The following is a 27,601-nucleotide window of genomic DNA, read 5'->3' as shown; positions in this document are numbered from 1 at the left end:
TGTCGTCTATGGGACTGTCCATCTCGTTCCGGTCTCCTCTGCGGATTAGACAATAGATTTCTTCACTAAATCTCTTCTTCTTAGCCGCTTCCAATTACTCTTAGACAAACTCAAGTTGGTTTTGACTGTCCTATCTTAAGTTTGAAGGGGGTCTTAACTATAGATATATTTTTGTATATTTTTATCTTATATTTTAGTTTAAGTTCAAGCCCATTTGTATATATATTTTGTATACCCTCTATATGCAACCTTCTTTGGATTTCTTATTTTTTAATGGCCTTAAAGGTAACTGTGTCACAACCGCATTGTGATAACCTATCAACATTGCACATAGTTTGTAATCCAATTTTTTATAAAATACGTTACATAAAGTGAATTTCATGCTCTCAAGATTACGAGTTCACCCATAGCCGAACCAAATAGCCAATGCATACAGTGAATTAAGTGTAGCAGGTAAGACTGACAAGACAAGTCATATGTATGGCAGTCAAAATCTGAAGACATCAGAGATTTAAACTCATGACATCACGGTCATAAGTCTACCCTTAGATCACCAGGTTATCCTTTATCGGACCACCATACTTTTATTTATTTTTTGATAATGTGGAAATTTGCAGCAGCAGCTCGTCGAGTGCGTTCTGGATAAACTTTCGATCAAACTTAATAACTTGCAATTAGGTCTGAAAAGACAAATTATATTAAATGAATCATGTATAGCAGATAAAACCTAAAGGCTAGACCGAACTAGTTTATAAATAACTTGGTCCACTTGAAAACTAATCTTAATTGTTTCAATTTTAGCTAGGCTAAAATTAAAACAAATATAGACCAATGGTGTGTTTGTTTGGCGTTTTGAATTTTGAGTTGAGATTTGAATAGTAAAAATTTTGAATTTGAATAGTTGTATGATGTGATATAAATAGGTGTTGATGTGATGTTTTGAATGTAAAATTGATTTTTAGTATAATATAAAAAATAAAAAATAGATGTTTGATTTAATATTTTTGGAAGAAAAAAATTGGATGAATAGTCCAATCCCCCGAACAAACACACCACAAATAAGTTTGGGCCAATCTAGTCCGGGCCAGACCATTTGGGTAAAATTGGCTCGACCGGATCGGACCGACCCGTCCGGGAAACTTGTTTGGCCCATTCAAATGAAAAGGCTCATACTAAAAAATCACCGTCTGCTTTTCTCTCGGTTTTCTCGCTTTCACTTCAAATTCATTTCTCACCAGTTCACTCCTCTCCCTCGTTTGTCTCGAGAATTGAATTCGGTGGGCTTGAGAAAAGACGGGTAGTGTGAGAGAATCAGCACTGAGTTTGGAATTTCGGAGGGTTTACAATGGTTTCTAGGAAGGGTAAAGAGAAGGTCACTGACGACGGGGGGAAAGGGAAGAGGAAATGGAGCGGCGGCGGAGGCGATCCTGATAAGACGGGTGGGAAGCGAAAGAACCGTGGCGGTGGCGGGATTAGGTTTATCGATGACGCGGCGTACACGGCGGAGGATGATGAAGAGTCCAGCGAATATTCCTCGTTTGATTTCGATGGTAATGGGCTGGCTTCATCATTGGGTTTTGTGCCCGGTGCTGCTTTTGCTTGTTTTCGTCGGTTTATGTGTTTTTGTTTGGTTGATTTTAGGAAATGAGTTGAGTACATTTTGTGTGTGTGTTCGTTTTCGTAATGGGTTTATATTTGGATTGAGTTTTTGGGTTAGGGTTTCTAACGTAACATGCGTTTTTTGGGTGTTATGTTTTGGATTTGGGGGCCTTTGGCTGGTGGGTTATTGTTAAATGCTTGTTCTTTTTGGCTCTTTGTGGGAAGTATTGTGGGTTTTAAAAACAAGGTTTGTGCGTGGTGAGATGAAATGTGAGTTGTTTTGTTTGTTTACTTAATGTGCCTCATGTTTGATGCTTCTTGTATTGTCTATTTTAAGGTTTAACATGGCCAGTTAGATGGGCGAACTTTGTGAGATGGATATGCTCAATAGTGATTTTATCCTACTGAATTGTGTGTTTCTGTGTGAGAAATTATATTTCAGCAGTAACCAGAATGTTCGATAGAGGTGATTTCATTGCCCATATCGGTGACATATGGTTATTTTATGTGTCTTGCAGTGTTGGGATTAATTTTGTTTTTGAGCCTACACCTTACATGTGTGAGTGAGATTTTTTTAGATATTTGAAGCTAAATTGTTTTGTTGGCTAGCTCACTAATACTTACTTGTTTGGAAATTTATCTGAGTGTTCATGTTTCTACCAAGATGTTTGTCTTATGTTGGGTTAGATATATATATTTACTTGAAATATGTAGATTGGAATCTGATTTAGCAATGGCTTATGAGAAACTAAACCGATGAAGGTTGATTTGCTTTCTAAATGGAACAAGCAACTGAGTTTCAAGGCATCTGTTCTGACTTTCATGAAGATTTGAAGTTTTCATGTCACTGTGCTAGTGTGGTGTTTTTGGACAATTATTTGAAATTGATGTGGTGGTTGAATTCGTGAAGAGTTAAATTTATTCTTGCATTCCTAATTCCCTCGTGATGTTCTATGGGAAACTACTTTATGGAATAGTTTACATTCAGTAGGTTTGTTTCATTGTTTTTCTTGGAATAGTTTCATTTTTTTTTTTTTCTCGTAATCATCTTCTATGTATTTATTTGGAATACAAAATATTAAAAATCACAAATTCTGCTGTTTAGATGTTAATGTTTCATGAATGTTCTCTAAATGAGTTGTTCAGCATTTGGACTGTTGTCTAATACTCTCATTACCAGAGTATTTGTGTGAAAAGTAATAGTTTAGGAAAGCCTTTAAGCAGAACAAATCACAAATATGGCACTTCATAGAGGAAGGGAAGTGGTGTGAAGATGGAAGTCGGTATTGTAACTTTGATATTTGTTTTTGATCTGTGTGCATTTGTTAACTTAATGCTGAAGTTCTTTTTGTTATACCATTCTTCTCTGCTGTTTGATTAACAATTTCATATGATTGACAAAATGAAGATCTTTTGCCATCCTCTCAATCTAATATATTTTTTTACCTTACTGAATCAACATTTTTCTTTGCACCAATAAACAAATAGAAAACTAATTCTTCAATTAAATACTTTCTGACTGAACTGTCAAACATAACTTACCCCTTCGAGGCACAATTTTTTCTGGTATTATTCTACTCTCAAATTGACTTTGCACCTGGAACATTCCAATGTTCTTTTGTATATCTTTCCACCATCGCCGGCACTAGTATTAAATATAGTGTGTGATCTTGGGAGCAATATAAGCCCGTCTCTTGATATACTGGAGATGTGAATCTTGGTGTTCATTCAATTGCTCTGAATATTCTGACTTTTGAGCTGTATATCTATCTTTACAATTTATATACTCTTGCTTCTAGTTGATTACATTTGATATTGTTTCATACCTTATCTATTCCTTAAAGTTTTGGTTGCTCCCAACTGTGGTGGTTATAAGTCTGTTTATCCTTTGTAGCTACCATATGTTGTCTATTAAAGTTAAAAAGGACATTCCTAGAATAAAAGAGTATGTTGTAGTCCTTAACTGAACTGCATAACTCATATATTATCCTCAAATGTTGATGTGTATTGTGACTTGGTATTTTACTTCCTGCTTTAAGTCGAAGTTTTTGTTATATTTTTCTATGGTTGAATGAGTATTACTCTTTCTTACTTCTCTAACTAAATTCATAAACCTTAATATATATGTACATTTTGGAAGAGGAACCTGAGAATGAGCTTATGGAAGTTCGTGACCCTTCTATACGTATCAAGGCGGAGGAGATGACGGAAGAAGAGCTTGAACAAATGTTGAAAGAACGATACAAACCAGGAGCTGGCTTTGTTCATTATGGAGCAGATGCTTATGACTTCAAGAACACTGTTGACGTGTTGCCCACTGACAAGGATCCCAAAATATGGAGGGTCAAATGCATGGTAAATGATTCTGAGTTTAGGTGTTATGTATTTGATTGGTTTTATATTAAATTCTTCATCAATGCTTCTGTTTCATGGTTAATTTTCTCCTAGGTTGGACGTGAGAGGCATTCAGCCTTCTGTCTTATGCAAAAATTTGTAGACTTGAAGGAAAAAGGAACTAAGCTGCAGATTGTATCTGCATGTGCTGTTGATCACTTGAAGGGCTTTATTTTTATTGAAGCTGATAGACAGCATGACATCTATGAGGTGATTTTCTTGCCCTTGTTCGAGTATCTGATTATTATATTTAGTTAAAGTAATTGTGTTTGAATATAATCCATCTACATTTGAGGCTTCTTGTTAGATGCATGCATGAACAGTTTCATGCGGGTGTATTGATATATATCATATATGTACTTGAACTCTTAGTAATGTTCAGAGCTATCTGAAATTTTGAAAATGCAGGCATGTAAAGGGATTGGGACTGTATATTCCAGTAAAGTGATGGAGGTTCCAACTAATGAAATTTCCCGTTTGCTATCGGTAAGAAACAAAGCAGTTGGAATCTCTAAGGGTATGTGGGCCCGAGTGAAGAGTGGAAGGTATAAACGTGATCTTGCACAGGTGGGAAACTATCTGCTAACATTGATATATTTCATTGGTATTTCTGGGAAACAATTTGTTAACTCTGTGAATTTCACCAATATATGTCAGGTTGTACATGTCAATGAAGTTCGGAAGAAAGTAACTGTGAAATTGATTCCAAGGATTGATTTAAAAGCAATGGCTGAAAAATTTGTAAGAATATTCATTTCTTACTGTTTTCAGGTGTTGTGAGATGTCTGCCATTCCATTTTGAATCAAATGCCTATAGATGTATAAGTGTAAACACGCTCATGCGCCTGCACAAACACACATGCTAATGTAGAGAAACTTTTTACTCTGTTCAATAACTTTCATGAGTTCTTTTTATTCTTTTGTTTTTAATTTTAATTTGATTATTTTTTATTTATGATTATTTTTTTTTTGCTGGGAACCAATTGTGAATAAATCTGGGAAGTGATGAATTGTTGTTGACTTCTCCTATGGCTAAAACTATCATTTCACTTATTGTGTATTTTTTTCTTTTGATTGTTTATGCTCCCCAACAACTATTTGCATTTGTGTATTTTCCTATTTCTTGAGAACATAACTATTGCATGTGAATCTGATAGAAGGTGGCTGATGCCATATATTTTAATGCTTCTATAGGGTGGAGGCGTTGCTGCTAAGAGGACTGCTGTTCCACCACAACGACTGATCAGCTCCAGAGAGCTTGAGTAATTTTCTATACTTCTACTCTGTAGTATTCTCTTTTGTTGTTATGCTGATGCAATGGATTTGATTTATCCTGCACATTCAGGGAGTTCCGTCCTCTTATCCGAGTTAGGCAAGACCGTGATACTAAGGACACGTATGAGGTTTTTAATGAGATGATGCTGAAGGATGGTTATTTGTACAAAAAGATGCCCATTGACTCATTGAATTTTTGGGGTGTAATGCCTACTGAAGATGAGCTCTTGAAGTTTGAGCCTGCAAAGAAGGATGAATCTATTGATGTTCAGTGGCTTTCTGATCTATTTGGTGAAAATAAGAAACAAGAAGTTAAGAAAATTAAGCCGGATAAAGGTGGTGGGAAATGTGAGGGATCGTCTAGTACTAGTCTGGAAAGTAATTTTGAACTGCATGATCTAGTATTTATTGGGTACGTCTAAAATTAATTTTCTTTTTGGATTTAACAACCGCCCTTGTTAACAACTTTACATGCTAAAAATTTTCAGTCGGAAGGATTTTGGTGTTGTCATTGGCTTTGATAAGGATGGTACAATCAAGGTGCTAACTCTCTTGCGTTGACAAGCTACTTTTATTATAAACTCTGGCAGTTATCAATATCTTACGATGTATACCTGATCAATTTTTCATTTTAGGTCTTAAGACAAGGCTCAGAAGGACCATTAGTGGTTAACAGTAAACCAACAGAGTTGAAAAGTGCATCATTTGATAAGAAACTGTTCTCCGTGTCGGATAAGAACTCAAATACCTTGAAAATTAATGACACTGTTCGAATATTGGATGGTCCACTAAAGGTTTTGCAGCATTTTAGATTACAGAACTTCCCAATTGTTAATATTTTATTGGATTTATGAAGCTTAGTGAACATTTTTGTTTTATTATTTTGAACATTTCAGGACAAGCAAGGAATTGTTAAAAAAATTTACAAAGGGGTTCTCTTTTTGTATGATGAAAGTGAGCAGGAGAATGATGGCTATACATGTGTCAAAGCACAAGATTGTGAGAAAGTAAACGTTTCTGGTGATCCCTCAAATACAAAGGTTTGCATGTGTAATAGAGTTGATTTTCTACTTCCTGGTACTTTTACATATACATATCTTGATGAATTTTTAAGTCATTTTTTCTGGTGATTTTGAGAAATTATTTGTAGCAGTACAAGAATAGAATGGTACCCTCGTTTATTTAACAACTTTACATTTTACATTTCTTTTTCAGGGTGGTGACCCAGGTTCCTCAGGTTTTACAGATTCAATGCCATCTCCGAAATCGCCTTTGTCACCTAAGCAAACTTGGCAAGAGGACAATAATAAGAGTAATTGCTTACTGTTACATGGCCTCTTCTTGTTGCTTAATGTGCACACTTAGATGTTTAACATCAAATTGCTTAGTGACATCTGTGATGTCTTCAATACAGATAATGATGACACTGAAGAGTTCTCTGTTGGCCAATTACTGAGAATCCGTGTGGGCCCTTTGAAGGGATATCTATGTCGAGTTTTGGCTGTTCGTCGAGGTGATATCACTGTGAAGCTAGATTCCAAGCAGAGAATTCTTACAGGTATGGTGGTAGAAATTGGATCTGGTGTGATGTTATACAAGTCCTTATCTAAAATTATTTGTTATGCCGTTGCAGTAAAATCTGATCATCTGTCCCAAGTTCTTAAAAAGGATCCTGCACCAGCCCCCGGGTACTCTTGCATTTAATATATTTTTTTTGTTTTGCTGTTTGCTTATGGATTTTCATGGATGCTTTCAATAATCCTGCCTTTTTATTTTTTGTACTTTACAGAGAGGAATCCAAGACGTTTGATTTTCTTGGAGGACAAGATGAAGCAAATGGTAGAATATTTTGAATGTCGTAAATTCGTAATGGTTACCCTTCTATTTACTTGTAATTTTTGTTATTCTTAACCATTTTTATCTTGTCTTTTGATATATAATTACTGTCTCAAAGACTGGATTGGTGGGGCATCAGTGTCAACAGATGATAATAAATGGAATACAGGATCATCTACTGAAAGGTTGAACATTAATGCATATTCGAATCCCTTTTACTTGTTATACATGTATACTTTTTTTTGGTGTGCCTGTAAAATTTCTCAAAAAATTTAGTTTCAAACCTAAGACACTTTAGTTCAGGAGGATGTACAATCTTACCTTCATAGTTTTAGTTAAGTCGCACTTATGATGTCTCAATATCTGAAGTAATTGCAATGAAAGAATAGTACTATTGGTCTTGCTTGGAACTGAGCACAATCTGTGGTATGTGTTGGCGATGCATTGAATTTTGGACCTTTAAATTGACAAAATAAGTTGTTTACAAGTACCTGTTATTGTAGAGAGTGTGTTATGTGCATTTTGTTCTCAATTTTGTCTAAAAAAGGTGGATAAAATTTACTTTCTAAAGTGTTCAGGGAAAGTATGTGAATGTCTTGTCTCCTGAGAATACCCAGTAATAAGTTTATTTAGTTTCTAGGCATAAAGCCTAGATAAGCTATTGCTGAGTGAAATACTTATTTTTTGAGCATTTTGTCAAACAGATTCACTTTGCTTATTTGTGTTCTGGATGACCTATTTTGTCAGTCTATATACTACATTCTGTATCAAGCTAACAGGGACAATATGCATATGCAGGAGTACTTGGTCATCTTTTCCTTCATCAAACCTCTCGGTTAGTTATAGAGCAGTTATGATTTAGGTTTATAAATATTATTTCATTCAAAGAGCATATTGATTAGCTGTTAAAATTTTCAGCTTTCAAAGGAACCTGGTTCTGGTAATCCCATGGATGTTGATGCCAAGAAAGGTAATTTGGTTTAGTGCCTCAATCTATCTATCTAATAATTCTATCTATATCAAGGTATGAATCTATCTAGAATATATTAATCTAACAATTTGTAATAAGATTTGCTTCGAAAATGGTTAAATCTAGTGGTTTTGAAGCACCTCATACGTTATATGGGTCTAAGTTGGGTAAAAACATGGAATTTTTTGTTCCATGTGAACATTGTTGATTTATTTTTCATTTGTCTGTTTGTTTGATGGACATATGCAGTATGCACTACTTAATGCTTTCATGTTGTGTGTTATCTTTTGAGCATGCATGACTGCCTTCTATAGCTTCATTTGGTTAACATTTTTTTATTGTGCCATCGCAGTGTAATATATTTTGTCTGATCCTGATATGTTGACTTGTCTGTTATTGCAAATTCAACATTTATGTGTGGACAGATCAGTAGTAGAAAGTTTGTCTTGATAAGATGGTTTGATAGTATCTGATTGGTATTAGTCTTTTGTTTTTATTTTTTGTGGTGTATAGATTTTACCATTTAAGGCGAATATCTGTATAGCATTTTGAAGTTGCATAGGGTACATAATTGGTTAGAGTGATATTTGATTATTTATTTATTTTGAAGTCAAAGAGTTTTATTCTGAAGTATTGTATTTGAGCTTGTGTGTGTGTATCCTTTGATGGGGACACAAGCCCCTTTGTTTTGGCAAAAGCAGGAGTGCAAATGTTCTTTTCATGTGATACTGCTTTCAGCCAACATTCTTTGACTATAATGCAGATGCTGAAGATTCTCCCTGGAATATTAAAACAACTACGGATCAAAATTCATCATGGGGTGCATCTGCTGCCAACTCAAGGCAACCTGATGAAGCTGGTGGGACACTCAAAGATGATTCTTGGGGCAAAGCTGCAGTGAAGTCCAGTGATGAGGGCACTTGGGGTGCGGCTTCTGAAAAGTGGAACAGCAGTGGTGGTACTTCTGGAAGCCAAGTATCTTGGGGCAAGGCCTCTGCTGACCCTCAGCCGGACAAATCTGATGAGAAACTCAAAGATGATTCCTGGGGTAAAGCTGCAGATAAGTGGAGTGGTGGAGGTGATGCTTCAGGAAGTAAAGCAGCCTGGGGCAAGGGCACAACTGCTGAGGCTCCACGGGACCAGTCTGGCGAGACACTCAAAGATGAGTCTTGGGGGAGAGCTGCGGATAAGTGGAGCAGTGGAGGTGAAGGTGTCGCGGAAAAGGGAGATAATACACACCAAGCCGGCTGGGGTAGCACCAATACTTCTGGAAAGGATGCGATATCAGCATGGAACCAAGGATCTGCTAATAAAGATGGTGATAAAGCTTCTGGATGTGAGGGTGGTGCAAATTCTAACTGGGGGTCCAGCACTAAATCCTCCAGCCTTGGTGGCTCATCTGGTTGGGGCAAACCCTCTAATGATGGTGGTGGCAGCTGGGGCAAACCCTCTGATGGTGGTGGTGATGGTGGTTGGGGCAAATCCTCTAATGATGGGGGTGGTGGTTGGGGCAAATCCTCTAATGATGGTGGCAAATCATCTGATGATGGCGGTGGGGGTGGTGGTTGGGGCAAATCCTCTAATGATGGTGGCAAATCCTCTGATGATGGCGGGGGGGATGGTGGTTGGGGCAAACCCTCTAATGCTGGCGGTGGTGACGGTGGTTGGGGTAAACCCTCTAATGCTGGTGGCAAACCCTCTAATGATGGTGGTGGTGATGGTGGTTGGGGCAAACCCTCTAATGTTGGTGGTGGTGACAGTGGTTGGGGCAAATCCTCTGGGGGCGGTGATGGGGGCAAACCCTCTAATGCTGGTGGTGGTGACAGTGGTTGGGGCAAATCCTCTGGGGGTGGTGATGGGGGCAAACCCTCTAATGATGGTGGTGGTGGCTGGGCAAAGCCCTCTAGTGGTGGTAGTGATGGTGGTTGGGGCAAATCCTCTAATGATGGTGGCAGCGGTGGTGGATGGGGCAAATCTTCTAATGATGGTGGTGGGGGTGGTGGATGGGGCAAATCCTCTAATGATGGTGGCGGCGGTGGTGGATGGGCAAAATCCTCTAATGATGGTGGCGGGGGTGGTGGATGGGGCAAATCCTCTAATGATGGTGGCGGCGGCGGTGGTTGGGGCAAATCCTCTAATGATGGTGGTGGGGGTGGTGGTGGATGGGGAAAATCCTCTGATGGTGGTGGTGGATGGGGAAAATCCTCTGATGGTGGTGGTGGTGGGGGTGGATGGGGCAAATCCTCCGATGATGGTGGTGGTGGTGGCGGTTGGAGCAGCAAAACCAATTGGAGTTCTGGAAGTGGATTTGGAGATGGTAACAATCTAGATAACCCTTCCGATGATGGTGGGAGAAGGGGAGGTTGGAGAGGTGGTCGGGGTGGAAGAGGCGATCGTGGTGGCTTCCGAGGTAGAGGCAGATCTGATCGTGGTGGTTTTGGAGGTAGAGGTGGATCTGACCGTGGTGATTTCAACGGTGGCAGGGGTGGTTTTCGAGGTAGAGGACGATCCGACAGAGGAGGAGGCTTTGGAGATAGAGAGGGATTCCGCGGCAGAGGTGGTTTTAGAGGCAGGGGCCGCGGAGATTGGAATAACAGAGGTGATGATTCAAACGAGGATAAATCCTACAGCTGGAATAAAGGCTCAAACAATGATGGCGAGGGATGGAAAAACTCCGACAATGGCGGCAGTTGGAGCCAAAGAAACAGTTCAAGTTGGGGTCAGTCGAAAGGCGATACAACACCCCAGGGGGGCAGCAGTTGGAGCCAGGGGGGTGAAGACAACAATAAAAGTCAGGGGTGGGGTTCGGGATCAGGTTCAAGCTGGGGTAAAACTAAAGACGAAACATCTCAGAAGGGTAGTTGGAACCAGGGAGGAGGAGGAGGTGAAGACAATAATAAAAGCCAGGGCTGGGGTTCAGGTTCAGGTCCAGGTTCAAGCTGGGGTAAATCTAAAGACGAAACGATGAGCCAGAAGAGCAGTTGGAACGGGGGAAGCAATGACAGCAATAATACGAATTCCAGCTGGGGTCAGGCGAAAGGAGAATCATCCCAGAAGGGTGGTTGGGGCCAGGGAGGCAACAATAACAACAATACCGGTCAAGGATGGGGTCAATCACAAGGTGAAGAAGCCTCCCAGAAGGGCGGATGGGGTCAACCACAAGGTGAAGAAGCCTCCCAGAAGGGCGGATGGGGTCAACCTAAACCCGAAGCAGACAAGAAGGAAGCTAGTGACGGATGGGGAAGCAAGAATTCTGGCAAGGATGAGGGACAGTCTGATGATCCGTGGAGTAAACCGGCAAATAGCTCCTGGGGTTCCAAGGGTGGATGGTAATATTACTTGTAGAGTGAGGTCAGTAATCGAATCCCCATATAATTAATTGATTGTTGAAGCTAATGCATTACTAAAGGAGGATGGATGTCTGTGGTAGTATCTATGTGGCCATGACATTGTTGAATTGATCTGTTTTCTTCGATGCAGGAAGGGTGTTGATATTGCCGTAGCCGTTTATGTTGGTTATATGTTGATGGCTAGCACAAGCAAACAAACAACTCAGTTAGTATCTCTCTCTCTCTATTATGTATGCATATGATGCCTGTTTTCTATTTCTAGATTTGGAACAAGTGTGATGATGAACACAAGTAGAATTGCATTTGCATTTGCATGTCCTCCTTAGTTAGTTCCCTTCCCTGAGTGTTTGTTTGTTTGTTTGTGGTGTTATGTTATGTTTTCTGGGACAGATTTTCTTTTGCTTTGGGTTATATATATATATATATATATATATGTATAACATCTGTTGTTTAAGTTGTCCAGTGAGTTGGGCTTAACCTGACCAGGATTGGGATCGGTTAAAAATTAGTGGTCTTGTGTTTTTAAGTGAGTTTCTTTTGGGCCTAGGCTAATCTTTTAGAACCGGACCAGGCTTGTTTCAGCCTGCCTGTCCGGACCTGTTTGGCCGCAAAGTGTACACTGGGTAAACCTCCGGTCGAACTTAATATTCTGCAAAGTGTGAGGTTTGAACTAATATTTCACAAGTTCAATCTCCCACACCACTAGACCTAGAGCTATCAACAAGCTGAGCTGAGTCGAATTTTAAGTGTTTGTGACGTTCGCGAACAAGGCTCGTGTTTGTTTCTTAAGCTTTCGAGCTTGTTCGTAGTGTTCGGACTCGTTTGTCTTATTTTTTTTTTTATTTATATATAATTTAAAATTATTTTATTTATTTATTTTAAATTGATATTTTATTTATTTATAAATTATAATTTTATATGTATATATAATATTTATAATAAATATATTATTTTAACGAACGTTTGCGTTAACCAAACGAGTATATTTATGTTGTTCGATTTGACTCGATTCGTTAACATTCGCGAACGAGCTTTAATTGAGCCGAACCAAACCGAGCTACGAACGGCTTGGTTTGTGTAACGGCTCTAACTAGACCAAGGGTGTGTTTCACTGTTTCTTCTGATTGATTTGAAAAGAAGAAAGTAAATCTTTTCCAAATAGTATAACACTGAGGGTTTGGTGCAAAAGAACATAAGATAATGGTGTTTGATTGGGGTTTGGATTTTTTGTTTGGATTTAAGTGGTAAAAGTTTTAAATTATAATAGTTGTATTATATGACATAAATAGATATTTATGTGATATTTTGAATGTAAATTAATTTTTAGTATAATATTTGTAGGAATTTTTTTTTATAAATAGTATAAATTTTAAAAAAATTGATAAAAGAACTCATATAAATACACATCGTATATGGATTATAATAATATAACACAAACATATAATATAGAGATAGATATAGTGAGTATCTTTATATTATGTGTTGTCAGTTTCTCCATTGTATTTTATATTATGTTAATATTCTTTTCCTTCTAGGTCGGATGACCTTTTCCGTTATCTTTCAATAAAGTACACTTTTAAAGTTATATTTATCTTTTGTATTATTGTACAAAATATTTGTATAATTTTTTATTCAAATATTTTTCTATTAAACATAGAAGTATTTTTGTAATATATTTTTTTTTTAAATTTGTAATACGTTTTTGATATAATAATTCATATTGAAATATCAATACGCAAAAAATAAATAAGACCCTTAAAGTCAGAGCTGGACGGAGATAATATATAATATGATAAAAAATTTTTTATATAATACAAATAAATAAAAAAAATTATTTATTTATATATAATTAAAACTTTGAGAAATTTTAAATATAAATAATATTATTTGTTTATTTGTCAACATAGTTAAGATAACAAATTTGCTAAAAATAGAAATAGAGAGGGCGAACGTATAATGTATGATTGTTCACTTGTGGCTTTACTCTTTGGTGATGTTCCTCTTGATTGTATTTAACCATTTTCGCAAGTTCTAATGTTCTTGAGCCTTGCACTTTTATTCTAGATGCTTTCCCAAATATGATAAATGCACAATCATTTTTTAGCCAAAAACGATTGGTTATGATCAGTGACAAGAAATGAGTCCAAAAATGATCTCAATCAACAATCCATTCATAATCACAAACTCATTAACAGAAAAGGAAAAAAAAAAAAAAAAAAAAAAATCCACAAATTTCATCAAAATCTGCATTGTAGAAATCACTAGGCTTCAAGAGCTTCAAATTCAAACTTGTTACATACAAAATAATTCAAAGATTTTAAAAAAAGAATCGAAGAGATTATAAAACTTCACACATTCAGTACAAACAAGAATGAATCGAATCAATATTTACAAAGCCAAGAATTATTCTTCAGTTCCATCAAAAGAAAATTCCGACTGGAATTTTTGGAACAGGGTCGGGATGATCTGAACCATGTAAAATATAATCTCACCTTACGAAAGCTACTAATGTCAATTTATCATCACAATAAACATATATCGCGACATCAGAAGAGTAAAAAGAAAAAAAATACAAATGAAAGAAAACACAGTGCGAAACGAACAATATGTAACAGTTCCATTACCAACTTTTTTCTGCTACTCCATATGTTGCTCCGGCTCATTATCCATATATCTTTTAAGCCTCACTCATACCCGAAGTCATGTTACGATTTTCAAATCCACAAAAAGAAAATAAAATAAAAAATTTGATAAATCTTTAAACAAGAACCATGGGGTCTTCGCCAGTTACCTCATTGGCAAATTCCTCAAGTTTCATCCAAGTCAGCTGACGCCGCTCCTCTAATTCGCCGGTCCTTGCTTCTCTCTCCTCATGCTGTCTCTGACACTCTTCGAATAGATCGAGGTCCATCTCTAGAAACATTCTTCGGACATTGGAGCTAAGTCCGATGATTGCCTGGTTCCAGTGGCTACGGATATTCTTCTCTAATGCATCAAATATAAGTGGTAGAATAATGTGCCGATTCTCAGCAATTAAACCTACTATGTGCTCGTTGTTCCACCAGAAAAGAGCCCGTTCAGCTACCTGCCATGTTGAGAGAGGAAATTTCTATAAATTCAGGAAACAGATAATAAAATTAAATCAGATTTTGCAACTAATTTGGAGCCAGGATACCAGCCAACCACTTTCCATTGTTATCGGGATGAGCTTTTCATTTTACAGGAATTACATTCAGAAATTGACCTTAGGGGAACTTATATTGTATTGCAATTTTGACCAATGAATTGAATTTGTGAGCGACGTGCATACAAAAAATATTTCTGATTCTCAAATTATAGCGAAATTTTTTAAAATTAAATAGGGACACTCCATCAACAACGATCTAAGGCTTGTCTGCACAATGGCGATCTCCTATCATATTCACAATAAACTCTTTGTAGCCATGATTATTGTTCTAAATAACGTTATAAAAGTACTTATTCTAAAGTTGGTAAGCTTTAACACAACCAAATCGAAGTTTCTTAAATATTCATATTTTTAGGTTAAACGTCATCTAAAACACAATGTAGATTAAACCTAAATGCATACAAGAGTTGGTCAGGAGTATATGAACGATCATAAATAGACTCAAACACAGCCTTCGGGGTTGTTCTTGAAGGGATTGCTCGAGTTCAGTTTGTTTATATATACAGACAAGTTTAGACATTTGTTATTGGAATCGTGTTTGTTCAATTAAAACTTAGTTTGTTTGTAAACACTAAACAAACACAGTTAGTTCACTAATAAGGTAAGGTAAATAAACATAAATTTATATTCATGAACATAACATTAAATTTTTGTAATATAATTCTCTTAAACAATAAATACATATATATTAAAAAAACTCTTTTTTGTGTGTAAATATATGCTCGTAACATAAGCATATTAGAAATATAATTTAACATCTATGGCAATGATAAACAAATTGATATCTACAGGCTCTTTTCTGGTGGAACAACATTTCAATCCATAAGAGTGAGCATTGTTCGGGCTAGATTCACTTACTTGATCTGATGTGTTATATTCCTATAAAAAAATGCAGTAGGAAGTGGATTGGGTTGGATCACAATTACAAATGGTGCTAGGTTGAGCATCAATGTGGAGGAGGCTTGGGATTTTGTAAATTATATAGTTTAAGTGTTAGAAGGCCACTATTTCCATTTCAATAAAAAGGCGTTTGGTATAGAAATTGGAACTACAGATAAATGAGAATAGAAAACAGAATTGCAGATAAAATGAATTCGATAGAGAACGATAATTAATTCTTTTGTTTGGAAAAAAAGAGAATTCAGTTGACAAATGAAAAAAAAATTGCAGCTACCTGGATGGATCGATCAAAAGTTAATGATTAATTGGGCAAGAGAGAGTTTTAACTAGCGAAAATCCATAAATAAATATTTTTGGTGACTTTTTTTTATTTAAATAATAAATTAGATACAACATTTTGAGAAATTACATTTTACTTTTATTTTTTAAAAAAATTATAAAAATTAAATACTTTGTAACATTGAAATAATATAATTTTAAAATTAAAAATTAAAAATTAAATAATACAATTTTTTTTTAAAAAAAAACAATATGGAATATAAATGAAAATTATTTATTTCTCAAGTTTGATTTCTCTACTCAAACAAACAAAAATATATATATATATTTTTTCATTTCTCTACTCAAACAAACAAAAAAAATATATATATATATTTTCATTTCTCTACTCTCAAGTCTCTCTACCAATCACACCCTAAGTACCATTCATTTTTAGAATTAGAATGTCCTGTATTTTGACTATGTCTTATATTATGAGAATTTTATTACAACTATGGCTTAAGCTTTTAGTCAACCTCTGTTGTGAGGTTCTGTGCTTTCGAGTTTCATGCCAAAGATTTTGCAGCAGGATGTGATTGTTTAAGCCCATGTGTTATGAATGGATAGCTACTATCAATTTACTTAGAATCAAGAGTTCCAGTTGAAAACTGTAACTAAATTCTAGTGTTCAATAACTGTTGGAATTATTGAGAATTTCGTGTCCATAATATGATTGAACACAAGATTAATTAATTTGTTACTATGGTCCTTCCACTCATGATTTCACTATGGGTGTGTTTGTTTGAGGGATTTTGTGGGATTTCTATTATTCCCAAAAAATTTTCCCTCAAAAAAATCAAATCAAACATTTATTTTTTATTTTTTATATTATACTAAAAATCAATTTTACATTCAAAACATCATATCAATTCTTATTATATCACATCATACAGCTATTCAAATTCAAAATTTTTACTATTCAAATCCCAACCCAAAATCCAGAACCCTCGAGCAAACACACCCATATGGAAAAAGCAAATCCTATATGCACAAATGAATTAGAGTTTGTTTGTTGTGTTTTCAATCCTATCTTAGAAGTATTGTCACCGAAAAATTAAAAATAAAAAATCCCCTATAAAACATTGTATTGAACACCTAGTTTCAAATTAAATATTACATTTCTACACATCAAATCAAATACCTACTAATATCACATTAAAAACCTACTTCAATTCAATCTTTTTCTAACAAAAGACATCTCCATCAACAACAAACTAAGGCTTGTCTGCACAATAGCGATCTCATATCATATTTACAATAAACTCTGTGTAGCCATGATTATTGTCCTAAATAACGTTATAAAAGTACTTATTCTAAAGTTGGTAAGCTTTAACACAACCAAATTGAAGTTTCTCAAATATTCATATTTTTTAGGTTAAACGTCATCTAAAGACATCTCCATCAACAACGATCTAAACAAGTCCTACACAAATTGTTAAGACTGTTAAAAGCCTTACACCTTTTGTAAAGCATACAAATAAACGTACAAAACTTGTGGCAAATAAGTACACAACTAGATAGAAAAAGGTGCGTTAAATTTAATTCCTACAGTCAAAGTTATAATATTTTCATTCATGATTTTATCAGTCAACAAGATTGATCACATGCTACCAAATCTATACGTGTTTCCAACAACCAATTAATAACTATTTACTATTTTCTAATACCCCATCATCAACCAGCATAAATTGGAAGCTAGGACTTAATGATTGTAACGTCATTCTTATTCATGAAAAATAAAAGCAGCCTAGAAAAAGGTAGAGTTATTGAAAGGTTGAGTAATCATATTATGCGGAAAAAAGTCTCATATCAGCTTAACATCGACAGGGGCAATAATAATAATACTATTAGTAATATGATCGAGCAAGTTCTAGGGATAAGCAATGTCTCTAATCTGATTTTATTTTAAGAAGCAATAGTTGATCACTATCAACATCATTGTTCCGCACATTCTTGAAATATGATTATTTCAGTATATTACGTCATGCATAATAAGGATTATACTTTAACTGAACTAACTGAAGCAAAAAAAAATGATAACGAACATCAAGAAAAAAAAAAAATCGAAAACGGAGCTCAAAAGCATTAGTCCCAAATGAAATGAAAACACATCGATAAAGTTTCAAACCTGAAAATGGAAACTATTGAGGCTTCTTCCAATTTGCCGAAATAGAGGAACCATGCAACGCTGGAACTCTGCAGATTGTGTGACCTCCAAAACCTCTTCCAATTCCCCAAGGAAGAGAACTTCCTTCCCACAATTCGTTACAGGCCAATACTTTAATATCCCTCGAATGACCGTATCAGCTAATCTGCAATCTTTCTCAACAAACTGGGTTATGCAATACGATAACTGCATATGGTATGACGCAATGGATTTAGGCTTATGCAGTGGAATGAGCGCTCGCACAAGAAACAATTTGTGCTCTTCTTTCATCGGCATTACAAATCCATTTATTATGCTTCCAAGAATCTCCAATAACTCACCAACGCCGTTGTACCTTTCTGTCTCGAATATGAATCTAAAAAAGATGTTGTTTATTGCATTCCTTATAAAGGGTCGATGAACCATAAATCTCCCATATATCCGGTGAAGTATTGTCTTTAGATACTCACGCTCCCTCATGTCCTCAGAATCGAATAAATTAAGCAACTTCAGGACAAATGAATGATCAAGATATCTCTTGGCAATCTTAGTGTCGGTGTCAGTTGAAACCACGTATTTTAGGAGCAAATCATATACGAGCTGGAGGTGCGGCCATGAAGGATCCATGTACATCTCGTCCTCCTCGGGATCACCCGCCTCCAATCCCGTATTCTCATGAGATGCAGGCGGCAAGCACCGGAAAATGTTCGCGGATATCATCTTTATCAACTCCTCCTGCATAATCTCGTTCATTTTACTCGACCCCGACTGAACCAAATCCACAAGCTCAGCAAGGGTTTGTCTCTTGATCTCTTTCTCACGTATGGATTTCATTGTGTCGGCAAAGTCAAAGATGACGCAACAGATTTGCACTTTGCGAATGAACATATTATGCCGGTCTGACATCGGGACATCCCTTAACAGCGGCAGGACCTCGACTGTCCCTTTGTTTTGTGGAATGTTTGCGAAAGACATCGGTTGCGGCGCCGAAGCAGATAGTCGGGATGCGTGATTAACAGTCACTGCAGATGTAGACGACATGGGTATTGGAGGCTCGATTGCTTCCGATTTCATGGATCTTCGATGCCCTCTTTTCATGAACTTATTCAACATTTCTATTTGCAAGAAAGTCAATTCTTGAAACACACACACACAAAACTGCTCTCTACACTCTACTGCCCAGCTTATCCCCAACTGTTAATCACATCTGATTCAGTTCCTCCATTAACTATTCAAAGGAATTACACAACCTAAAACCAGTTGGCAGATCAATTTTCACCGCTGAAACGCAGAAAAAGTAACAAAATTAAGCACAATCAATAAGCAAGCAACAATGGAGATCCATCCGAGTCCAAAATAACCTAACAATTAAGTTCACAAAAAAAAAAAAAAAAAGGATAAATACGCCTTGAAACTAACAAAACCTTATTCAGAAACGCACAAAAAGTAAATCCACAAATCAGGCATTCATTCGAAGCAAGAAAAGAAAAGGATACCTTTAAATTTAACATCGACTCTCGAAATTCGAAAGCAGTTATAGAATGATATCCGATCGCGAAATTGGTCGGCGCTCCGGCGAAGTCCTGGCAGCAGAAGTGCTGAATCGCGGGGCAGTGAGTCAAACTGAAGTTGCGATGAATGGAAAATAGGGAGCGGTTATGGCAAGGAAATGGGAGTTTGAAGGAAGTGGGAATGGCGAATGAATGAATAATAGTCCACAGCACAGCCGACCAGAAAAAGTGTGGACGAGGAAGAGAGAGAAGAAGAGTTAGGGCATCTTATTCAAATTTATTATTTTGCTTTTATCTATTTATTAATTTATTTATATTTATTTTAGTAAATGGTTTTTCCAAAGAATGGAAGTAGACATTTTTGGACTTGTGGACTTGTTAATTCAATATTTCTAGGTTTTATTTAACTCCGGGTTTTCAGATTTTTATAGTTTCAAAAATAAAATAAAATAAATAATTAAGTATTTAATTACATATTACCAAAATTTTGTTTTAGAAAAACAAAAAAAAATTTAATTCCTGTGATGATTGAAATTAATAACACTTAAGTGATTAATCCTAATTAATAAACTGAGTCCAACTTTAATGTATTTAGTCTATTTGGGCTCGGGCTCATAAATTTTTAGAGCCCTTTGTCAAGTGTAGGCCTAATAAGCTTAAGAGGAGTTTGACTCAATTGTGATTAACTCTAAACTTAGTTTATAAATACGTTTATGGCTTAGGAGTTTGGGTCCAATTGTTATTAACCCTAAACAGTGTTTAAATATTCATCTTGTACTTGTAAAATCTGTTTCGCCTTATATTGAAGTAATAAGAAAAAATTCTTGGTTGCCCCCGTGGACGTAGGTTGATAATTCGTATCGGCTGAACAACGTAAATATTTGTGTTATGTTTTCTTATTTGTGTATGTGTGAGAGTTAATCCTAACAAGTGATATTATAGTGAGGTTGCTTGCACGAGTCACACTTGTTCAAGAACAGCAGCGTCAGAACTCGTCAAACCTGTCAGATCCGTCAATGTGTTAGACCTGTCAGCGCGTCAAATCCATCAGCACGTCAGATCCCACAGCAGCGTCGTCCAATCTACTCAGCAGCCCTGATCGCTAACAGCACGCTATAGATCCGATCTGACGCATCTCGCAAATTGCAGAATTCATATTTGCATGATTAAATCATGTCTGGGGACGAAAAGTCCAAGATTGATAAGTTCGACGGAAAAGATTTCGGTTGGTGGAAGGTGCAAGTCGAGGATTTGCTTTGCCAGAAGGATCTGGATTTGCCTTTGACAGGAAGACGACCTGAGAAGATAAGCTACGATGAATGGACAATCCTTAACAAGAAAGCCCTGTCAGTTATCAGATCTACGCTAGCCAAAAACGTTGGACTCAACATTCTGAAGGAGACTACCGCATATGGGTTGATGAAGACGTTGACAAACATGTACGCGAAGCCATCTGCTTCCAACAAGGTATTTCTGATAAGACAGTTGGTGAATACGAGAATGAAAGAATATGTGTCTGTTACTTCGCATATAGACAAATTCAATACTATAATATCCCAGTTGTTGTCGGTGAATATTAAGTTTGACGATGAAGTTCAGGCTTTGCTCTTGTTATCCTCATTACTAGAAAGTTGGTCAGGAACAGTCACAATTGTTAGTAGTTCATCAGGAAATTCTAAACTCACTTTTGAAGGCATTCATGACTTAATCATTGGAGAGGATATACGAAAACGAAACTCTGGTGAAACTTCAAACGCCATGTTGAGCACGGAAAAAATGGGAAGAAAGAAAAAAAATGGGAATGGCAGAGAACGATCAAATTCCAGAATGAGGGGTCAGTTAAAGCCAAAGAAGGTCATTCAATGCTGGAATTGCAAAGAGTATGGGCACTTTAGAAATCAGTTCTCAAAACTGTCATAGCAAAATGAGGTGAATGCCACTACAGACAGCTCAGACGATGCACTCATTTGTTGTGTTGAGAATTCAACTGAGTCGTGGATTATAGATTCTGATGCATCATTCCATGCTACTTTTAGCACGAAGACAATGAAGAATCTATGGACATGTAACTTTGTTAAAGTTTGTTTGGCTAATAACGACTCCTTTGGCATCACAAAGATTGGTGAGATAGATCTGAATACTCCTTCGGACACTATTTGGACGTTGAAGGACGTTAGGGTAATCCCTAGTCTTAAGAAAATGCTCATCTCCATTGGGCAGCTGAATGATCAAAGATATAACGTCACGTTTGGAGGAGGGCAACGAAAAGTCGTCAAAGGCAATCTCGTAATTGCTAGAGGCAAGAAGAGAGTCACTCTATACATGGTCGATGTCTCTGAAAATGAAGCGAATGCAGTAACCAGTAAGCAAAGTCCGTCTATTTTATGGCACCAACGACTTGGCCACATGAGCATAAAAGGAATGAAAATGCTTGTCACAAGAGGAAAGCTTCCGGATCTAAAGATAGTGGATTCCGAGTTTTGTGAGCCTTATGTGCTTGGCAAGAAAAAAAAAGTTTCTTTTACAAAGACGGGGCATACATTGAAAGTTCAAAAGTTGGAACTGGTTCACTCTGATGTCTATGGACCAACATCATTCTCTTCCTTTGGCGGATCAAACTACCATATAATGTTCATCTATGATTCAACATGAAAGGTATGGGTCTATTTCCTTAAAAACAAGTCTGAAGTTTTCAATACTTTTAGGGGTTGTTTGATTCAATGACTTTTTTTTTATGAGATTGAGATTTTATAGTAGGATATATTGTATTTAGGATTTGGAATCATATCATGTGTTTGGTGAGTAATATTATTCGGGACTTATATTTCTCAAATTCAGTTTGTTTTACAAATTAATTGAAGGATTTGGATTTTTTATATTTAAAATAACATAATTGTCCCCCAAAAAGTTGTATTTGTTTTGATAAAATAAACCCATATATCAATTTTCTAAATAGCATATGCAATTTAATTATAAAATAACAAAAAAAAAACCAATCAAATCAAATAATTAATATTCACAAAAATAAATCTTCCTGCATAATTAGCATTGAAAGCATCAAATAATATTAAAAAAAATCAAATAAAATAATTAATATTCACAAAAACAAATCATTCTGCATAATTAGCATTGAGAGCATCAAATAACATTCAAATAAACAAATCAAATCAAATAATTAACATTAAAAAATGGGCAGCTGCAAAATTATGAATTGAGAGCATCTTATTTCATAGTGTTTAAAATTTGTTAGATGACCACTTCATCTAAAACACTTCAATTTAATACAACTAAACTAAGCAAATGCAACAAGCCGACGTAAAAAACAATAACATCACAATACCATCATTCAAATGCCACAATAATGTAATATTTCAAGACATTCGAGTCTATATAGATTCCCAAATCAACTGAACAAGTATTAAAACATAGTTCATTATAATTCATAAACTAGTTAACCAACACAATAGTCTTATGGCAACCCAATCAAAACAATAACCCAAAAAAGATTCATATTCAAATGATACCTAACATTCATTGCTCCAAAATATACTTGACATAAGCCTCTTTGTCAGCCTCATCCATATCCCAAAACAATTTGACCTTCTCAATATCAGCTTGTATTTTTTACATGCTTTGAATTTTTCAACTGTAATCAAATTTTGCATCTTTGAGATTTCTGATGTGATCATAGAACGCTTATTATCAAAGTCTTCCTCTCATTCAACTCCCTTACTAAGTGTATCAAACATTTTTTCAATTCCACCGTCAAGAAGCATAATTGTATCTTGAAATACTTCGATCATACGATCAACTAGGCTTTTTCTTTTCTTACTTTGACTTGGTTTTACAACTTCAAAAGAATCTCCATCAGACTCTTGTGTTTCTTCTTCCTTTTCAGCCTCCTTTTCCATCTCAACAAAATCTCGAACATCATTTCCTTGAGCCCTGTCTTTTCCAAATACAATGCACAACTCTTCATAATAAGGAATCACTTTGCTTTGCCATTTTTTTAGCTCTTTTATTCACATGTTTCATACCACATGATTATATAGTAATTCTCCATAGCTAACAATAATTATTTAACTTTTTTACCTTAAGATATGCATACCAAACCTCAAGTTCAACAACCAGACAATGGGTAACTGGATCGTAGCCAAATCCACTAATATTCGATCCATTGAGCATGTCATATACAATTTGCCAATCTCTATCATTACTTTTAGTTTTGATTCAATATGAGGTTTACCCAACAAACCTGAATTTGGTAGTTCTTGCTTTGTACTTGTTCCAAATATGCTAGATATCCCGTTTTAAAGCCATTGTCAGCTTTATATTGACCACCATTGACCATGTTCACCAAAGCCTCCACAAGTTTTATTTCCTCAATATTTTTCGATAGCTTCGTCCTTCACTCGTCATACCTACAATATACATGAGTATATTTAAAATAATCCTACTAGCAACATATATAGCAAACTGTAACAATTATTAAGTAATTCAAAGAAATACATAAAAACAATAGCATGCAGTATTATCCGAAATAAGATAAAAATAAACACTTACTTGAATAGCAAAACTTGTAATGTTAAGAAACATGTATGGACTGCAATCTTACTAAAGTAGTACTTGAAGTAGTATTATTGCAACGAATATAAGTCCAGAAATATGAACTTAAATAGTTTTTTTAAAAAAAAAAAAAAAAACAAAACAAAAACAAACAATATAGGAAGACAATAATTCAAAATTAGTGGGAAGCTCTTCAAGTTTGAAACATAGACTCAACTAAATTATCTCTAAATGCAGTCCACTCGTTTGAAGCATCAATAAAAATTATATTATCCTCCTCTTCATCCCCATCATGTCATGTTCCTTCATCCAATGTGAACATAACTTCCAATTGATCAATGATTATTTCTTGTCTTATAAAATTATGGAAAAGACAACATGCCATAATGATCCTATTTTTTAACTGAATGGGATAAAATGATCTGTCACTTAAAATCTTCCATCTTTCTTTCAAAATCCCAAAACATCGTTCTATAATATTTCTTGCAAATGAATGCTTCAAATTAAAAAACTCCTTTGTTGTTGTAGGTTGGTATCCATCATGTCAATCATTCAAATGATATCTTTGATCCCTATAAGGAGCTAGAAAACCCTTCCCATTTGTATAGCCAACACCAACCAAATAATAATAATATTAATTAATTAATTAATTATTATTACACTGACTAAACTTGTATTATGAAAATTATATTTAATACATACTTTGGTTTGGAACTTTCAATCCGTGAGGTCTAATAAGAGCATCCCGAAGTACTCTACTATTAGCTTCTGATCCTTCTCATCCAGATAATACATAAATAAACAACATATCTTGAGAACACACCCCTAACACATTTGCTGCGATGTCATTCTTTCGTATTCTATATCTAGATTTGTCTTCAAGAGGTACTAAGCACTTTATATATGTCACATCTAACACCCCAAGACAATTCTAATACAAAAAAGTGTTATTAATTATTTTTACAAAAATTAAATTATGGTTAAAAAAATGTATAAAGAAGTACATATCTACCTTAAACCATTTCCATCTCGAATCATTTGAGTTTTCAGGAACCGGTTCCGGTTTTTTAAGCAAATGTGAATGTAATTGTAATACCGCATTGCAAACACGAGTAAAATACCTACTAATGGTTTCACCAGAACGATAGAAACAACTAATTATTGTTCGATTCTTTACATTATGTGCAATAATATGAAGAAAGATAGCTACTTGTTCTCCAATACTGACAGTTTGAAAAACACCTCCGGTTCATTCTAATTTCTGATATGGCTAGCGTATCACTCTCATAAACAAGCCTATGCAATATCGGGTACCGATCAATCTTCGGAGAAAGGTTTGAAATTCTAGGTTTATATTTTTTCCTTCAGATGATTAATATCCAACTCAATAAAATGAAGAATACTACAACCATGGAAACTGCATAACAAGATTCCATGTAATCTTCCATTCTTCTTTCTTTACGATTGCGTGTGCTTAAACTTAATCGAGGCATATCTTGCAATAAAAATAAAATATATACAATGAGATACCATAAAAATATACCAATAAAACTAGAAAAGAAAAGAATATTTTTTAACACAAACAAACAATAAAATAAAATAAAAATACAATACATGGAATAATACAAAATTGAAATTAAAAAAAAATTGGAATAAAAAAATTTGGAATAAAAAAAAATCATTCATACCTATTGCAGCGTCGATTAATCGAAAAAGAAAATACTAGATAAGAAAAAATATAGAAGAAGTATTATTAGCGATTTACTGAAAAAAAAATTAAAAATTAAAATTAAAAAAGAAGTACGGCGCATAACGTAAAAAAAAAGAAAAAAAGAGAAAAAAAAACGATAATAAGTTTATACTTGTACTCGGAATCCGGTGAAAGTAAGATGGCGGTGGGATGAAAGATGGAAAAGAAACAGCGAACAAGAAGAAAAAGGAGACGAAAATGCAATTGCGACAAGAAACAAGAAGAACGGTCCCCAGGAGCAATTCCAGAAATGCGAAAGAAAGGAAAAAAGTATACCTGTAATTGGAATCCGGTGAAGTGAAATCGCAGTGGGAGAAAAATGATGATAAGAAGCGAGAAGAAGAAGAAGACGCATTTGCACAAAAAGTCAGAAGAAACTTCTGCCAGAAGAAGAAACACGTCGTCAAATGAGAAAAAAAATAGGGTTTTTTTTAAGGGTATAAAGGTAAAATCAAAATACAACAAGAATGTGATTTAAAAGTAATAGGGGTACTGTTCATAGAAAAGAAGTCGTCGCCCAAGGAAGGAGTGGGAGATTGGATAGAGTCTCGCTCATAGAAGAAGAGTACGCGCGCTATCGCGCTACGGCTTAGGCGGCCGTTGATCGGATCAGATAGCCTTTCTACATCAAATCTACATCAAAGGCAACCAACCGCACATCAAATTCCGATCAAGAACTTGGAGGGATGGCTGAGTGGTTTAAGGCATTGGTTTGCTAAATCGACATACAATAAAGATTGTATCATGGGTTCGAATCCCATTTCCTCCGGCATCCGAAGTAAAGTAAGGCGGGCGTGAGAGAAAGAACCTCTTGGTGGAGTCCCCCGGAGGACAGAATAGCACTACTTAGTGACTAGGAGCGGAGAGCCCGTTGCGCCTTGTTTTTCTTTGACCGACCTATCTTCTTTCTAGTTGCAAGCTCCCCTATTATTAAAAAATCCCTCATTTGCAGGATTTTAAACAATTTTAAAAATTCCAGTATTTTAAATTCCATTATTTATTTTGTAACCAAACAAGGATTTGGTAGGATTTTAAAATCCAAATCCCACGGAATCCTGCCAAATCCTTGAACCAAACAACCCCTTAAGAAATGGAAGTCTGCTATTGAATTAGAAACAAACTTGAAGGTGAAGTGCTTGAAATCCGATAATGGAGGTGAATACATCAGCACAGAGTTCTTCGAATATTGTGCTGAACACGGGATCTGGATGATCAAGACTGTCCTAGGCACTTCTCAGCAGAACGGAGTGGCAGAAATGATGAACAAAACACTGAATGAGATGGCCAGAAGCATGAGACTGAATGTTGGACTTCCAAAGGTGTTCTGGGCCGATGCAGTTAACACTGCTGCCTATCTTATCAACCGAGGACCATAAGTGTCATTGGGTTTCAAGATGCCCGAAGAAGAGTGTAAAGGGGAAGCAGTAAAGTATGAACAGTTAAGGGGCTATTTGGTTCATGAACTTTTTTTGTGGAATTAGGAGGATTTATATGTGATGGGATTTATTATATTTAGAATTTGGAATCCCAGATTATGTTTGGCTGGTAAAATGTGGTGGGATTTATATTTCGTGGATTTGGATTTTTTACTAAATGACATAATTGCCCTCTTATGAATTTTATTTATTTTGACAAATTAAACATCTAATTTATTATTAATATAAATTGAAAAGATATCAATAATTTTATAGGATGACAATAGATTCGCATAAACTCGAGACCCGACCGAGCCCGACCTATTTATTTGAAGTTGAGTCCAATTATTTAAGTATTAAGCTTGGATCCGGATCATGATCAGG

The 27,601-nt window shown here is 35.6% G+C and overlaps 2 protein-coding genes and 1 non-coding gene across 3 annotated transcripts; 2 read left to right on the top strand and 1 right to left on the bottom strand.

The window, feature by feature from the left end:
- Positions 1-1,198: 1,198 nt before the first annotated feature.
- Positions 1,199-11,813, top strand: LOC127251208 (protein RNA-directed DNA methylation 3). Its single transcript, XM_051274803.1, has 19 exons — positions 1,199-1,550; positions 3,740-3,954; positions 4,048-4,203; positions 4,402-4,560; positions 4,651-4,734; positions 5,188-5,255; positions 5,339-5,680; positions 5,757-5,808; positions 5,904-6,062; positions 6,165-6,308; positions 6,484-6,580; positions 6,683-6,826; positions 6,902-6,956; positions 7,058-7,107; positions 7,223-7,289; positions 7,903-7,939; positions 8,023-8,074; positions 8,838-11,425; positions 11,555-11,813. The coding sequence occupies exons 1-18, from the start codon at positions 1,346-1,348 to the stop codon at positions 11,405-11,407; spliced, it is 4,656 nt and encodes a 1,551-aa protein (XP_051130760.1). The 5' UTR covers positions 1,199-1,345; the 3' UTR covers positions 11,408-11,425; positions 11,555-11,813.
- Positions 11,814-13,886: 2,073 nt separating this feature from the next.
- Positions 13,887-19,742, bottom strand: LOC127251275 (serine/threonine protein phosphatase 2A 57 kDa regulatory subunit B' beta isoform-like). Its single transcript, XM_051274912.1, has 3 exons — positions 19,472-19,742; positions 17,958-19,256; positions 13,887-14,509 (listed from the first exon to the last, which is right to left on the bottom strand). Exons 2-3 carry the CDS (start codon positions 19,086-19,088, stop codon positions 14,183-14,185), a joined length of 1,458 nt encoding a protein of 485 aa, XP_051130869.1. The 5' UTR covers positions 19,089-19,256; positions 19,472-19,742; the 3' UTR covers positions 13,887-14,182.
- A 6,740-nt stretch (positions 19,743-26,482) lies between these two features.
- TRNAS-GCU (transfer RNA serine (anticodon GCU)) lies at positions 26,483-26,571 on the top strand. The gene has a single exon. It is a non-coding gene; the product is annotated as a tRNA-Ser (tRNA).
- Positions 26,572-27,601: the final 1,030 nt, after the last annotated feature.

The sequence above is a fragment of the Andrographis paniculata genome, unplaced genomic scaffold, assembly GCF_009805555.1.
Source record: "Andrographis paniculata isolate CXL003 unplaced genomic scaffold, ASM980555v1 Contig43END, whole genome shotgun sequence".
NCBI classification, from domain to species: Eukaryota; Viridiplantae; Streptophyta; class Magnoliopsida; order Lamiales; family Acanthaceae; genus Andrographis; species Andrographis paniculata.
The sequence above is the reverse complement of the archived record's forward strand: the minus strand, read 5'-3'. Positions and strand labels throughout refer to the sequence as shown.

Coding starts and splice junctions, on each gene's coding strand:
- LOC127251208 (XM_051274803.1), top strand. CDS start 1,346: ATGGTTTCTAGGAAGGGTAAAGAGAAGGTCACTGACGACGGGGGGAAA. Junction 6,581..6,682: donor GCAAGAGGACAATAATAAGA/GTAATTGCTTAC, acceptor TCTTCAATACAG/ATAATGATGACACTGAAGAG. Junction 7,108..7,222: donor AGGACAAGATGAAGCAAATG/GTAGAATATTTT, acceptor ACTGTCTCAAAG/ACTGGATTGGTGGGGCATCA.
- LOC127251275 (XM_051274912.1), bottom strand. CDS start 19,088: ATGTTGAATAAGTTCATGAAAAGAGGGCATCGAAGATCCATGAAATCG. Junction 14,510..17,957: donor TCAATAGTTTCCATTTTCAG/GTTTGAAACTTT, acceptor TCAACATGGCAG/GTAGCTGAACGGGCTCTTTT.